At 33.1% G+C, this 16,009-nt stretch overlaps 1 protein-coding gene and 1 pseudogene across 1 annotated transcript; one reads left to right on the top strand and one right to left on the bottom strand.

The window, feature by feature from the left end:
- Window positions 1-8,813: 8,813 nt before the first annotated feature.
- Window positions 8,814-10,728, top strand: LOC108319196 (E3 ubiquitin-protein ligase Os04g0590900-like; annotated as a pseudogene).
- A 3,030-nt stretch (window positions 10,729-13,758) lies between these two features.
- On the bottom strand, window positions 13,759-14,541 carry LOC108319192 (RING-H2 finger protein ATL29). Its single transcript, XM_017550233.2, has one exon. The coding sequence runs from the start codon at window positions 14,539-14,541 to the stop codon at window positions 13,759-13,761; it is 783 nt and encodes a 260-aa protein (XP_017405722.2).
- Window positions 14,542-16,009: the final 1,468 nt, after the last annotated feature.

Genomic DNA, 16,009 nt, shown 5'->3' with positions numbered 1-16,009 from the left:
AGAGGGAGATGAGGTGTCCCTGGAGCATGCTCTGGAGGGAGGTGATGCTACAGAATAGATGTTTTCTGAGCCGTATTTGTAAATATTTTTGGTGTAGGATGGTTGTATATAAAGTTTAAATTTTATAGTATATTTTGGGATGACTATAAAACTTTTCTTTATATTATGTTCATTAACTGTTTTATCATATCTTTGGTGTAATAACTATTTTATATAGTATTATGCTATATTTTGGGATATTACCGGCAGTGGTTCGGACGTTGGTGGTGGTCGTGTTGTGTGGTGTGGTTCATCGAGGAGAAAGGTGGTAAAGTCCACATTTAAGGTTAGAAGTTGAGCACGTAAACACTCTTAATTGGCATTCGAAATGCAGTTAAGGGAACGTCGACATTCGAACGCCGATTAAAGCTCGCCACAATTCAAAGTACGGCACAACCTTAACCGGCATTCGAACGCCGACGAACCCTTAACCGCATTTTGAACGCCCGATTTTTAGTTGATTTATATTAGTTAATTTAAAATTTTTAACTTTTTATTTGTTAATATATGTATTTGTTATTTAGTTTTAAGTAGTTATTTATTAGTTAATTTTGTATTTATTAGTTTATTTTTATACGAGTTTTGGTTGTATTTAATTATTAATAACCTATTTTATTTAGTATTTAGTTTGTAATATTTTTTTGTAATTTTGTTTTATTAGTTTATGTTTTTTTTTTCTGTTTTGATCTTTTTAACTTTTCATTTTATTTTTAATATGTTTATATTTTGTAATTATTATTTAAATTTTAAAATATTATGTTATTTGTTATTTATATATGTAATAATGTTTTTAGCATTTAATTTATTTTAGAATATGTTATTTTTTTAAGTGTAATATAATTGATTTTAAGTTTTGTGGTTTTTATTTAATTTTGAATTTATTTATTAATGTTTATAATTTTTTATTTAATTTATAATATTTGTATTTTTTTTATTTATTATATAATCTTTAATATGTTATTTTGTTTTTATTTATTACTAAATTTTGAATATGTGTTAATGTTTTTAATTTTTTATTTAATTTATAATATGTTTTTTAATATGTAATGTTGTTTTTTTATGTATTATTTAATTTAAAATTTGTATTATGGTTATTATTTGATTGAGAAATGTGTAGTGATAATTTTGTTTCTTATAGGTTGTAATTTATATTATAAGATGAATAACTATTTATTTCTCGATTTTCAAATAAATTCTGGTTTTCTGTCTGAATTTTTTTCTTTCCTAAATGAAGTGGTTGAGGGTGATTATACATATAAGTTTTTCACTAATCAAATATTTTCCTCATGCGACGATTTAATTGAATGGGTTTGAAACATTGCATTTGACCTTGGATTTGTTGTCATGATTATAAGGTTTGACACAACAACTGGTGAAGCAAGAAGAAAGACATTTGTTTTGTTAGGTTGTAAAAGGAGTGAAAAGTATAGGAAGTATAAGCCAGATGTTCAACCTAGTGTATTTGGCACAAGAAAATGTGAGTGTTCGTTTAGGTTGAGGGGTCGTTTAGGTTGAGGGGTAAACTTAAAGGACAGAGTTGGGTGTTAAAGGTTATATGTGACTATCAACACAATGAATTAGCAGAGACTTTGGTTGGTCATTCTTTTGCGGGGAGGTTAAATGCTGCTGAATTGTCAATTCTTGTTGACATGACTAAGAGTCAAGTACAGTCCTTAAATATTCTTTTGACTCTCAAAGAATTGTGCATCCAAGCAGATGCAACAAGTAGGCACAATTAGCATACTCTCAAAGCTTCTGCTCAATGCACTCTTGGTAGACCTCATGGAGCCAGCCCAACCTAATTTTTAGACTGCATGTCTGTTTCATCTCAGTTGTAGCTTTGGCGCGGTCCACGCCAAGCAGCTCCATAATATGAGATCGAGCCTCCTCATAGTCTAACTCCTCGACCTCACAAAATTGACCCATGATGGGTAGGTGGAGCAGATTATGGATGTCATCTAATGTGACGCTCATATCACCTACCGGGAGGTGGAAAGTATTTGTCTTCAGGTGCCACCTCTCTGCAAGGGCAACGATCAATCCATGATTGACATACTCGTATGATAGGTTCACTAAAGAACTCAACCCTGACATGGAGATATAAGGCCCAATAGCCTCATGGTACATTCCAAAATGTTTTAGTTTTTTCCCATGGGTGATCACCTTGACATCCCTTCGATCCTACATAACAACACAAAATCATATAACAAAAATAAATAACCAATTAAGGAAGAATTAACATTTAGGTTGATGACTAACCCGACCTTATCATATGGCAAATGCAAGGTGCTCGGTATAATGGGTAAGCAAGGAGGTGTCTTGTAGACCTCCTGGGAATCCACCATCTTCATCTTCTTCCTTACCAACATCCTGCTGCTGAACATCCTCCTGCTCAACATAGTCATCCTCAAGATACCCCCACTGTATATACTCGTTGTGCTCATCATGCTCATGCTCATGAATGATGTCTACACAATTTTCTTCGACGTGACTTCTACGAACAAATTTTGTAGACTATCTCCTTTCATCATGTGAAGAAGATGAAGCCTCACCACGAAAAGATGATGCACCTCTAATTCTAGGTCTATTAACCAATTAAATGCAAAATAAATTATATTAAAAATATAATAACAAACAAATAACAAAAACAACAAATAATTACATAATAATAAATATTTAAACAAAATATAAATAATAATAAAATTATAGATTAATAATAAACTATCAAAGAAATACAAAAAAAATACAACAAAAATTACTTAATAAATAATGCTTAAATAATTACAAATTATAAGAAAAACATTAAAATTTTAAAAAAAAATTAAGAAACAAATTAAAAATTCAAAAATATATATATATATATATATATATATATATATATAATAATTTTTATTTAAATAAATAAAAAATTTCAAATACATTACAAATTCAAACCAAATTCAGAACAAATACAAAAATAAAGTTAAACAAAAGTAATTACATAATAAATAATATATAAAGAATTATAAATTATAAAAAAACACAACAAATTAAAAATAAATTAACAAATGATTCAAAACGTCAAAAACTACAACAAATAATTAAATAATAATTCAGATTGAAATAAATAAAATATATCAATAAATAATTACAGATTAAAAAAATAACAATCAAATATAAATTTTGAAATAAACAAAAAATAATAACATAATAATTAATATATAAATAAATATAAAATATCAATAAAAATTAAAAATTAAAAATAAAATACCAAACAAATAAAAAAATTTCAAAATAAGAAATTTATTTAAATAATAAGTAATATTTAAATAAATAAAAATATAATAAAACCTTACAAATTAAAAATAAAATAAAATAATAATAAAAATGTTAAAAATAACAAAAAAATAATTACATTATAAATAATATTAAATTAAATATCAAATATAAAAAATATTACAAATTAAAAAATATTAAGAATTAAATAGAACAGTATAAAAAAACCATAAATAATATTTAACCATAAAATATAACATAAAAATAATAAATACAAAGATCATAAAATTCTTCTAATATGCAAAAATAAATATAAAAATGTATTTAATTAAAAAATAAATAATAAATAAAAAGATCATAAATACAAATTAAAAATGTAAAACAAATCAAATTAAAATATAATTAAACATAATAAAACCACAAATTAAAATATAATGAGTGTGAATTGACATTTGAACATCAGTTGATACTCACCACATTTCGAATTGAGGCAAGTTCTCTACCGTCGTTCGAACGCTGACAAGACCTTAAGTGCACCTCAAATGCAGTTAAGACCTCTCAAATTCATCTTTGCAAATCCAAGTACAGAATCATAGGTTCAACCCTTCTACCACATAATCATACATCCAAGCACAAAATCATACCATCAATTTCATACATTTTCATACATTCAACCCATCATACAATCTAAAAGCATGCGTTGAGGTTACGAAAGAACCACCAACCTGGACGTGAAGCCAAATGAAGACTAAAAAAACAGGACGAAGAAGCATCAGTGCACACTAGGGAAGACCCTCAGCACCATTGGATCGACCATGACGAAGCACTGAAGGAGAATAACTACCCCAATGAAGAAGGCTTTGTCGCGAGGGAGAACGTGAGGGTGAAGTGCGAGAATGGAGGGACAAATGCGAGAAAGGAGAGCGCGAAAGTGAACTGAGAATGAAATGCGACAAACGAAAATGAAGGCAAATGAGAAAGAGAGGAAGTGTAAGGGTGGTGTAGGGTTTCATTGGGAAGGGGTGTATTAAAGAGGGAACAAAATCTCAAGTCAGTCAAAGATTCTTTTTGCAAATTCTGACAAGGGCAAAGATGGAAAATTCATGAAAGTTGGAGGTACAGTCTGATATCGGTGAGGTGCAGGGAGAAGCTCTTAATTGAAAATCGAGCTTTGTAGTGTAAGTTTTTGCGTTTGAGTTTTGTGTGAGAGAAAGAAAGAACTATTTGAGAAAAGCTTAATATCACTATTGGTACCAATTTTTGTTAGCTTTGTTCGAAATGGTCCTAATTTTTTTAAAATGTTCAATGTAGTCCTAAAGATCGTAATTTGTGTTCAATTTAGTCCTTTTTGCAAACGTCGTTTATATCGTTAACGACCAAATGTCCAGTTGTGCAATCAGTGAATGACATGTCATTTAACTACTGACGTGGACAACACCTCACCACCATCAAACCCGACCCATCACCATGAAGCCCATATGCGCCACGACTCTCCCTTCATTGTGAGCGCCGCCGCGACACTACCTCACCCCCTCAACACGCACCTACACGAAAGGAACCATGAAACACGACCCAGCAGCAACAACGACAAGCCACTTCTTCTTTGTAGCACAAGCAACTCCTACCTTGCCACCACTGCCTCAAGTCGCCGCCGCCATCAATACCGCAAGAGCTTATTGCCGCCACCACCATGCAAACCCTAAAATTGCAGAGTCGCAATCTCCTTCGTAAAACTAGTTCAAAACTTGCACACAGAATTGCGACCACACGAGAAGCATCAACATCGCGCCTCCAATCATCGCACATCTTCTCCATTCAATCTCAACCATGTTGCGACACCATGTGCAGCCGAAAGGGTCACCGTGATCAACCTCTCCACCATCTCACCAACCCAAACACCACCAAGCTTCTTCACATCCCTAATTTGCGCCGCAAGGAAGAAGAGAGAAGAGGCGCATGAGATCCGTTCCCCAATCTAAAACCCTAATTTTGGGTGGGGAAGGAGCTGACACGTGGTAAGGCCTCATTGGCCACATCCACCTCACTACGCCTTAAACTGTTCACGTTAGTAGTTAAATGGCATGTCATTCATTGATTGCACAAGTGGACATTTGATCGTTAACGATTTAAACGACATTTGCAAAAAGGACTAAATTGAACACATATTACGATCTTTATGACTACATTGAACATTTTAAAAAAGTTAGGACCATTTCAAACAAAACTGACAAAAATTGGGACCAACAATCGTATTAAGCCTTTGAAAAATGATTAAATAGGCTACCTCTAATTTTTCTAGCAAAATAATACAGGGCATATGGACTAATCCTATGCAAAATGAAAAACGAATTATGGGTCACTTCATGACTAACTTATCCTATAACCCAATGTCAACAGACAAGCAGAATTAATACGAGTTCACAAGTTTAATATCTTAACTTAACCTACTTTTTTCTTGAGGGTTGATGGATCGGTCCATCAAGTTTGACTCGTTTTGTCTTTGTTATTTTTTATTTATATTGAAGTAAAAATGTGTTAAATGTGATAAACAATTCAAATATTAGTATGAAATACATTTAATACGTATAATTAGATTAAAAAAATTATATTTATTTGTATTTTTAAAGACAAAAGTGTATTAGTTTCAAACTCGTTTTGTCTTTGTTATTTTTTATTTATATTGAAGTAAAAATGTGTTAAACGAGATAAACAATTTAAATATTAGTATGAAATACATTTAATATGTATAATTAGATTAAAAAAATTATATTTATTTGTTTTTTTAAAGACAAAAATGTATTAGTTTCAAATATAAACAAATTTTATTTAGCATCAAAATTCAGGATAAAAATATATTTAATTTTCTTTTCTTACATTGAAAAAACAGTTTCATTTGGTAGTTCATGAAACACCCATAGAATTCTCATAAGTATTTGTAGGACTCGTGGAAGCTGCACAAATTTCACACTTCAAATAATGCATAAGATTCCTTGCAAAAATTTTATGATCTGCTATCCCTGAAAAGCGAAACCAAAAAAGGAAAGTTGATTCTTTGTGGACGCCAACAGTAACAAAGGGCATATAATTTGACTATTATTATGTTCAATTGTATGTCTCGCATGTCTAAGTAATTATTGCTTAATCTGCTTTTGACCCAAATTAAATGATACTACACTTCTATGTGTTATTTGATTTTTCCAAGCCTTTACAAGTATTCCTACGTAGTAGTTGATTAAAGTTTTTTCGATCAAATGAAAGAAAGTATTTACCTTTTTATTTTTAACATATTTTAAATAAGTTCTTTATTTTATCTTTTAAAAATTTTCTTTCTAAATTTTTTCAATGCATAATAAAGATGAAAACAAAAATATAATTAGAAAACTAATTATGTTATCTTAAAATTTAAAAAATGACAGTAAAGAAATAAATTTTCTCATAATGATGTACCATCAAAACTTCTAGAAGCAAATTCAGATGCAATTTAACAATATTACACCTTATTAAGCTTAACAGGTTAGTTTTCTTTTTACTTCCAAAAATTAAAATGGTCCAAACAAATGAAAAGGAAAAAGATACTCAAGTGACATAGAAAGAAAAAAAAAGCGACTTGAAGGTTTAAAAATGATGATCCTCTTTAGTTTTGATGTTGTCAAAAGACTCAAAAGAGATTGGATCAGGGTTGTCTTGGTTTTTGTGCATATCATTATGTCTCCGCATAAATTGAAAAAATGGCTCGAGAGTCTTGGGCATTATGAAATTGACGGCACATCATTCAACTCCATAATCTCACCAATTTCAGTCAGCCGAGAAAGAGAAGAAGAAATTTTTACTACTGTCAAGTAAAAATCTTGATGCTATCATAAACATATCCTCTAATGCAGTTTGAGGACATGCAAACATTTAAAAGACACAGAACTGACTGATAAATTTAGCAAACCAATGTTTTACTTACAGAACAAACATTGCTAATCATTGATATTCCTTCGATTAGTTCTCTTAACTAAGGCAAACGTATTAAAGAGTGTCAAACAATTATATTAATTTCTGTTATCTTAATAAATGTTCTTCCACTTAAATCAGAATATATACTCATTTATCAAAAAAGGTAACATCTTTCTTCTGGGGTGTTTGGAGAAGTCCAATGTGATCTTAACCACTTGAAGTATAATATATATCAATGAATCGTTGAAAATTGAAGTGCAGTACAAGGGAAGAGAAATAAAATAAGCTCACGTTTTCTTTTGTAGACCCACAAGTTCAATAATTCTACTTCTGTATTGTGCAAACTCAGGGTATCATTTAATTTGGAACTTTGTTGATAGGCACGTATCTAACAAAATTTTGAGGCTTCATAAAGAAGGAAACCCGTACGTTCAGCAAGTAAGTTGGGAAGAGAAGAGATAATTGAACAAGGTTTGAGCAAATGGTTGGTTGGGTGTTGGGTGAAAAGTGACAACTATATACATTACTGTAACCTGCTTTTAAATGCATACTCTGTCTTTCTACTGCACCTTTATTCCCTGAAGAATATATTCTCCTAATCAAGTTGACTAACTATTTATTTAGGTTATCATGTGAATAAAGATTATGGTTGTCGTGTCACTTGGGATTTCATTTTTTATCACCAAAAGTTTTTAGAATACTATAGTTAGCATCATGGAGTTAAGTGTAATTATTGGATTGTGTCACTGTTAAGTCATTCCTTTGGTTTTGTAATGTTTTTCAAATCTAGTATATTGTCAGACCCATGTTTTGACTGTTATCTGTTTTTTATTCGTATGAATATCAGGGTTTTGATCTGAAAAAAGACATCTTGTGTCACATGTATACACTGCTATATTTGCAAAGTTAGTAACACAGTTGGCTATGAATTGTGGAAGAGAGATATTTACTGTTGGATCATGGAGAGAATATATGCAAAGTAGAAGATTGTTGAAGTCTCAGAAAGGAGATATGATTCACGAGGGAGACAATTAAGCACAATATTCAACTGATAACGTAAGAAGTCTTAGTGTTCCCAACACGTCAGTCACTGCTATGCTTTAAGATTTATTTTTTCTCAAACCCGAAAATTTTGCAATCTATTAGCACTTAAGCTTTCTAAATGGCTCACACAAGTTATTGGTATAGTTGTTTTATGAATTTTTACGGAGAATAGGTAGTAAATTACTAATAACATAGTGGTTTACACTAGCCTGGTTTAGTTGATACATTGAAAGCTGAAACATTGATTTTCAAACTTATCCACTGCTTTGTATTAGATACAGCTAATTCACGGCTACATTGGCTCCACACTTAGGTTGGCACATTAATTAAGTTCATGAGGTAATTTGGATTGGATGTCACCTTACAAGGACTAAATCGTCCTGCTACAAGAATAGTGAACAGCTTAAAATAATTAAAAAGCGAAAAGCATTCAATTTTTATACATTCTCAACCAACATCACCAGTTCAACACCACCTTAGTCTACAAATCATTGTAACCAAGAAAAAGAAACTAGAATGCAGAGAAAGCTAGGGAGAATGGACAAAAAAGAAAAAGAAGGTGAAGGAAAAAAGTTAAAGTACGCTCATCAGCACCCCATTTTCCTTGTCTTTTCCCTTCTTTCCATCTAAGCCCTTTGGCCCCTTTTCCACGTTATCTTTCCCCTATGATAAATTCTAGCAACCATCTCTTTCTTCTTGCCCGGATAAATCTGTAAGACCATTACCCTTTCTTGCTTGTATGTTACTGATCATTGTTTGTAAGAAAGAGATTCTGCTAATCTCATGCATATATAAGTTTGCTGGCTGTAGATAGATACTCCAGTTATGGTTTTGTAACTTCTCCACTTGTTTCTACCCTTGTTTGAAGGTTCAATTGTTTTGTTGTCAGTGGTAATACTCTATTATTCATAGCCAGTTTTTATCCCACAACAATCTTTTACCATGTTTATAATATTTACTTATGTGTCAGTACATATAATATACTGCTCCTAACTCCCAACTTCCAAGGTTCTCTTCTCTGAACAATGACTTCTCTTGGAAACACGAAAAGTTTGGTTCCATACATGAACAACAAAGACTGTTCTCAAGGGTTTTGCAGCTTGTATTGTCCACAGTGGTGTTATGTAATCTACCCTCCTCCTCCTCCCTTCGAATTTCCCGCTGATGATTCAAGTCCAAATTTCTCTCCTCTAGTAATCGCTGTCATTGGGGTCTTGGCCAGTGCTTTTCTTCTTGTGAGTTACTATACCTTAATATCCAAGTACTGTGGCAGCAGAGAATCTTCACAAAGCGAAGATCACGAAGAAAACGTTGAATTGGAAGATGATCACAACCCTTCGCTCCACGAGCCTTGGCATGCTCCAACCATTGGGTTAGACGAGGCTCTGATAAAGTCCATAACAGTTTGCAAGTACAAGAAAGGCAATGGGTTGGTTGAGGTGACAGATTGCCCTGTTTGTCTCAGCGAGTTTGAAGACGATGAAAGTGTTAGACTCTTGCCTAAATGCAGCCATGCTTTTCATCTCCCTTGCATTGACATGTGGCTCAAATCTCACTCCAGTTGCCCTCTATGTCGTGCTAGCATATTCACCTTCAATGCTGCAGCAATTCATGTGGCTACCCCAGTCATAGAATTGGTCAGTGGAACTTCAGAAAACCAACATGCAGATGAACATGTTGCTGTTACTACAAGGGACAGTGATCTGGATGCAGTGTCTCACACGGTGAAGCGGTTCCGAAGACTGCATTGCGTGCTTTGAGTGATCTAGGAAATTTGAGAGGAAGGCATAGTGTAATAGAGATTAGAGATGAAGAGTATGATTCCATCAGAAGGACAGTTTCTATGGATCATTCATTTCAAAGGGGAAATGGTCTTTCTGTGGCTGATGTTCTCCATTTGAACCAAGAGCGTGAAGGATGTTCCAATGGGGCTGGCCCTTCAAAGGGTTCAAGAGGTGAAAGTAGCAAGTCTAGCCATAGAAGAAGGGTTTTGCATTATGTTTTGAGTCCAATTACAATGAAGAGGTCATTTTCTAGTGGAAGATTCTCCCTTAGCAGAAATGGCAGAGGAAGGCAATGGGTTCTCCCTGTCTGAGCAATACATTAATCTCTTTTACTTTACCTTACTTTTTTTTCTTATCCTCTTTATTATGATGATGAAGATCACGAGGTTAATTAAATTTTTGAGTGACGAGCTTATAATGTGAAGTATAATTGAATCTTTATGTGGCGTTTTGATCCGTGTGATAGTAGCTGAAATCAACACTTGTTTTGTTTTCATGTAAATCTTTTTGGGTTCGTGTTTTAGCAATTCAGTAAAGATTAACTGCTATGTTTCCCTTGAGTTATTAACTTGAAGGTTTGTGTAGCGCTGCATCAAACACTTTCTATCCAATAGTACTTCCATGTAATTATTCCACTAACAGGAATAGTTAAATGTTACTTCAATCCATCAATTCTTTATGTCAATCGAATAAATGCTTCCTACATGCAATGTATAAAGGATGATACTAATTATGCATCCAATAGTCTAAAGTGCGTTATATAGTTTTAACTTTCTTAAACTGTTTAACTGTTGTAAATATCTGCAAGGGCCTTACTGTTCAGAAAACTAGAATTCATAAACTAAAAATATTAAGTAATTGAATCTATTTGATTTTGATTATGGATAGAAAAAAGTGATGTGAAGATTATCCACTAACGTGAAACTGATGTGTGCTTTATGATTTTGCAAACATTGTCTGTCGTTTTCATATCCGCTTCTGTTAGCCAATTACTAGACCATAACTCTGCGTGTGACACTGAATTCAGAAGTACAGTGATAAGGTATCAAATCAGTAGTGACAGAATTGGTATCAAGGACCGTAACCCTCTCCATTATTATCGGCCCTTAAAAATAATTGTGTCCACCGTTCATACAAAAGCCCTATATGAAATCAAATCAAAAATCATTGTCATGCTCTATAACCTTGAAATTCACACTATACCAAGCTATTTCTGTTTGATGATATTCAATGAATTTCTCAGAGTGCTTGGAAAACGTGTCGTAATTCTACACATGCCTATTAGGGATAGGTCATCACTTGCAAAATTCCAGAATAAAGTGAGGATTTCGAAAGAATTCCAAAGCATGATATCAGTGATTTGAGAATTTGGTCTTAAAAGGTTGAAAACTCGAGAGTCAATGTAAGTTACACATTCAATGTTGAAGTTTTGTTTCATCTAATAAGTGTAAGTTTTGTATATCCATATTTTCAGCACATAAATTAATTAAAGAAAATAAATTTAAATTTAGTATTAAATAATAAATTAATTTCAAACTCATGGCATGCTGTTTTACAGGAAAAGACTCACAATATGTTTTGATGAGTCTTTTTTAAAAACAGTTAGAGAAATGTGTGTGTGTATATATATATATAGCTTTCTTGAAATTTAAAATTAATACGGTATAAATTAAGATAGTGAGGAAAGAAACTTTTATTAGTTAAAACATAATTTTAACTTTTAGACAATTTTTTTAATTATCTACTCCGTGTAAGTGTTTTTGAAGAAATTTATTTAGATATAACGAAACTATTTGCAGAGCCCATAAACAGCTTAACTTTAGAGGGAGAGGGAAATTATTAACTGATATATGATTTGAGGGACTTTGTAGAGAGGTTCATATAGGTGCAAATATAAATTTTGACCTCTTTGTTCTCTTTTGGGCTTTTGGCCCGGATTTCTTAAGAGGCAAACGAACAAAATAGACACCTTTGAAGTCATTCTAAATCCAGTACTGATAACCATTTAAAACTCTTCATGAATATCAAAGGCTTTCCAATGGAAAAAGTCTGGATATACTTACATTAAATATTTTCCAATTTGAAATTATTTATAACATTATGTTTTTTCTTTCATCTCGTTCTCTTGTATTACTCGAATTTTCATTATATAACATGTTGCATTTATCACTCTCCTTCCTCCAAAATGAAGTGTATATTTTTTCAATAATAATGTTAATTAAAAGAGTAATTAAACAAAATAATGATGTTTTGATAATATTTATATTATATATAGTAATTAATAACTTATTTGTCGACGTATTATCGAGATCATAAAATCGTGGATAAAATATTTATTAGTAAATTTTATCAAATGAATTCTGAAATCTGTCAATAATTATCATCAATTACAAATTTATTAAATATTTTTTTTAATTATTAATAAATTTTGTTAATACTTATTTTTCTTTTTCCTTTTCTTCTTTTTGCTTCTTCTCTCTTCTCTCCTCTTTTTATTACTACACCTTTATTGCCACTTTTGTTGTTGTTGTGTCCGACTACTATTGTGGCCTCTAGTTCATTATACTTGTTATGTAGTAAGATATTTATTACATAAAATATCTTAGATATTATATTTATTATATAAAATATCTTAAACGGTTAAGATATTTATAAGCCACTAACCACATTTTTAGGTAAGGTGGTTATTTTTATTTTGCTTATAAATACAATGACAGGGCAAAAGTTCAGGTAAGTTCTCTCTATGTCTAAAGTCCCTAAATAATATTTCAGGGCAGTATCATAATCACTCTCTTGAGAGCTGAGGCTCCATAACTCACATCTGACTTGAGGGTCGAAGTATCTTTGCAGGTACCTCCCCCTCCTTTGGCGAGTATGAACAACAACAATCGGAGAAGAGCAAGCGTCCCAGACAGTCAGGAGCAACAAAGACACACCAGACAACACCTACACAGAAACAATACTCATTTCATCATTTTCCTCCTCCAACACCACCGTTGCATTTCTACACATCCATTGGTTCCAATTTTCCCTCTTTCTCTCCCTTCTTTTCTTCTTCTCTTCTATTTCAAATTTCTTTCTCCTTAATATAAAAAAATGTTATAAAACATAAGGAAAAATTGTCATAAAAAATAATGAAATTTTTTTTTGTTGAATTACTTATAAATTTACAAAAAAAAAATATTTATTAGTAATAAGAATTACAATGAACGAATTTTATTAACGAATTCATTATTAATAAAAAAATATTTGTTGATAATTTAAAATCTAAAATTTGTTTATAAATTTAAATGTATCAATAAATTTATTTTTGTTCGTAAAAATTCGTATGTAATAATGCAAATTGTTGAATATAGAATATTTGAATAAAAGGATAAAAAAGTAGTTGTTAATGTTAATGAATTTGATGGATGTTATCACCCATCTTGTAACAATCTTTCCACTTTTTAGAAATTAACATTATTTTTTTAATTTTTTACATTATTTTTTAATTTATATTAACTTACATATTAAAAATAAAGTTATGAGATGATTTTCTATACACTAAGGTATTTATAAACTGTTTTTAATTTATGTAAATATTAATTTATATATTTTTCACGTGTTTTTTAGAAATCCTTAAAAATACGATTTTAAAGATGAAAAGATTAGTGCATGAAAAACAAGTACGAGAACAAGGAACGAAATAACGAGGTTAAGTATTCTTTACACCATTACTGCAGCTATCAAGTACAGTTTGAACATAACCACAGTTACTACAAGGTGCAAAAGAAGGCCCTGCCATGTCTTTGAAAGTAGAACAACTCTTGGAGTAATGGTGCCCTCTTACAATTTTCAAAGCCACATCTTGTGGCAATCTCAGAGTGTATTTAGCATCGTCATCGTCATCATTAACCATAACTATGGAATGCCCTGTCGAGTGTGAACGTGCACTTGCAAACTTGTCTCGCTGCATGCGCACATTCATCGAACCTCCTTCATCACCATCATCGTGTCTCTCGTCTCCATCATCTCCATCATCACCTTCTTTAACATCAACGCTCACGTGATCGCTTCTCTCGTGTTCCATATTCTCCTCGTTTTGCTCATGAGGTCTCTGCGCGTCGGTGTTACTTGACTGGGAATCGAGATCCGTTCGGCAAACGGGGCAAGTCCTGTGCGAGCGGAGCCAGGAGTCGATGCAGTCCTGGTGGAAAACGTGGCAGCAGGGGGTTAAGAGACGCAGAAGGCAGTCCTCGTCGAACTCCAACAAGCAAATGGCGCATTCGAGTGAGTACTTCTTCTCCGTGCGGAGATCCTTCACGGTGGCGTAGAGGAACGTGGGGAACATCCTTAGCAGAGAAGGGTCGAGGCCTCTGAGGGGAGAGTCGCGAGGAGAGAGACGGACGATTGTGTTAGTGGTGGAGATGTTCCTGAAACAGCACCTACAGAAGTAGACGATGCCGACACCTAGGAAGCAGAAGGCGGCGACTGCCATGGTGGAGAATATCAAAGTCGCCGGGGTGATGTGCGACAGAGATGGAAGTGGTGGCGGTGGTGGCACTTTGTAGTTCTCTGCTTTGATTTGGGTGAAGACATAGTTGGTTGTTTGCATGTGTGAAAGTGGGGTGAAGTGGACGTAAAGGTTAATTTTTTTTATACTGTTTTAGTTATTTTTGTTGGGGGTGTTTTTTTGAAGATAAGATGGTTAGAGTTACGCGTGGAATGTGGAGAATGAAGGAGTTAAAAGTGAAGTATTTTTAGGAGTAGAAGATGGTGATATTGTTGATGTGGTTCGCATTGAACGGGTCCTTATGAGGAGGACCAGGTTGTGTCCGAACACTTTCTACGATAAATCTCATTCAGTGAACCTTTCTACCATTCTGAGTATATATATAACTATCTTTATGGCTCATTTCAAAATTCGTTGCATCAATGGATAATCAATTATTCACTTCTCATTATAATTTTCTAAGTTAACAGTTAGAGCGTGAGCATTCAAACGTTATCACTATTATTTGGATATTAGACTTAAGGGCTTTTGTACCAACAAAATTGACCTTTTAACGGTACTCCGTAGACGTTGAACTACAAAATAATCAACGTAAATTATTGATCGGTGATATTTTCGTAAATAAGTTGAGCATATAGACGTTGGTTAGGGGGTCTCCGACGTTTATAATATTATAGACGTCGATGCCCCTCCTAACAGATGTTTATATGTCTGACAAGTAGATGGAAAATTCATTTTCTTCACCATATACACGTCTGATCCCGCCACCCCGACGTCTATATAGAATTATCGACGTCGACCCCATGTCATAGACGTCTATATGCTTGACAGGTAGGTGAAAAGTTGTTTTTTCCGCCATATAAACGTCTGATCCCGCTATCTAACGTCTAAATGGCCTGACAAGGTAGATGAAAAGTTGTTTTGGATGTCGGCTCCCCTTACGTCGACGTCTATATACATCGCGAATATTAATTTTTAAATCGAATGGACGTCATATTAGTGAGATCCCCTACGTCTAGTCGAGAATAGACGTCGGTGCCCCCTGTGCCCGACGTCTTGGTTCCTGTTAAATCAGAAATCGAACCCGCGATTACACGCACTTTATCGTCTTCCTTCTCGCCTTTTCTCTCCGCGGCATTGCATTTCCAGGTGCGTTTTGTCTCTTTTAAACCGTTTAAACTTACTTTTACTCCGATTAAATTAGTCTTTGATGAATTATCTTCAATTTGAACCGATTAAAATGTGTTTTCGTTGTGTTTTGGTGTAGTTTTTCTTGTGTCTTTGGATCGCGTAGTAACACCTTCTCCTTTTGCTAGTTTTCTCGTAAGGAACACTAGTGCAGCGAAGGGAAACGACCGCGGTTGTTTTTGAATATACGTCGCGGTTTTAGAACCGCGGTATATACGGGCGAGGTAAAAAGTCTGGGACTTTAGGCCGCGGTTACAACCGCCAC

This window comes from Vigna angularis, chromosome 10, assembly GCF_016808095.1.
Source record: "Vigna angularis cultivar LongXiaoDou No.4 chromosome 10, ASM1680809v1, whole genome shotgun sequence".
NCBI lineage: Eukaryota > Viridiplantae > Streptophyta > Magnoliopsida > Fabales > Fabaceae > Vigna > Vigna angularis.
The sequence above is the reverse complement of the archived record's forward strand: the minus strand, read 5'-3'. Positions and strand labels throughout refer to the sequence as shown.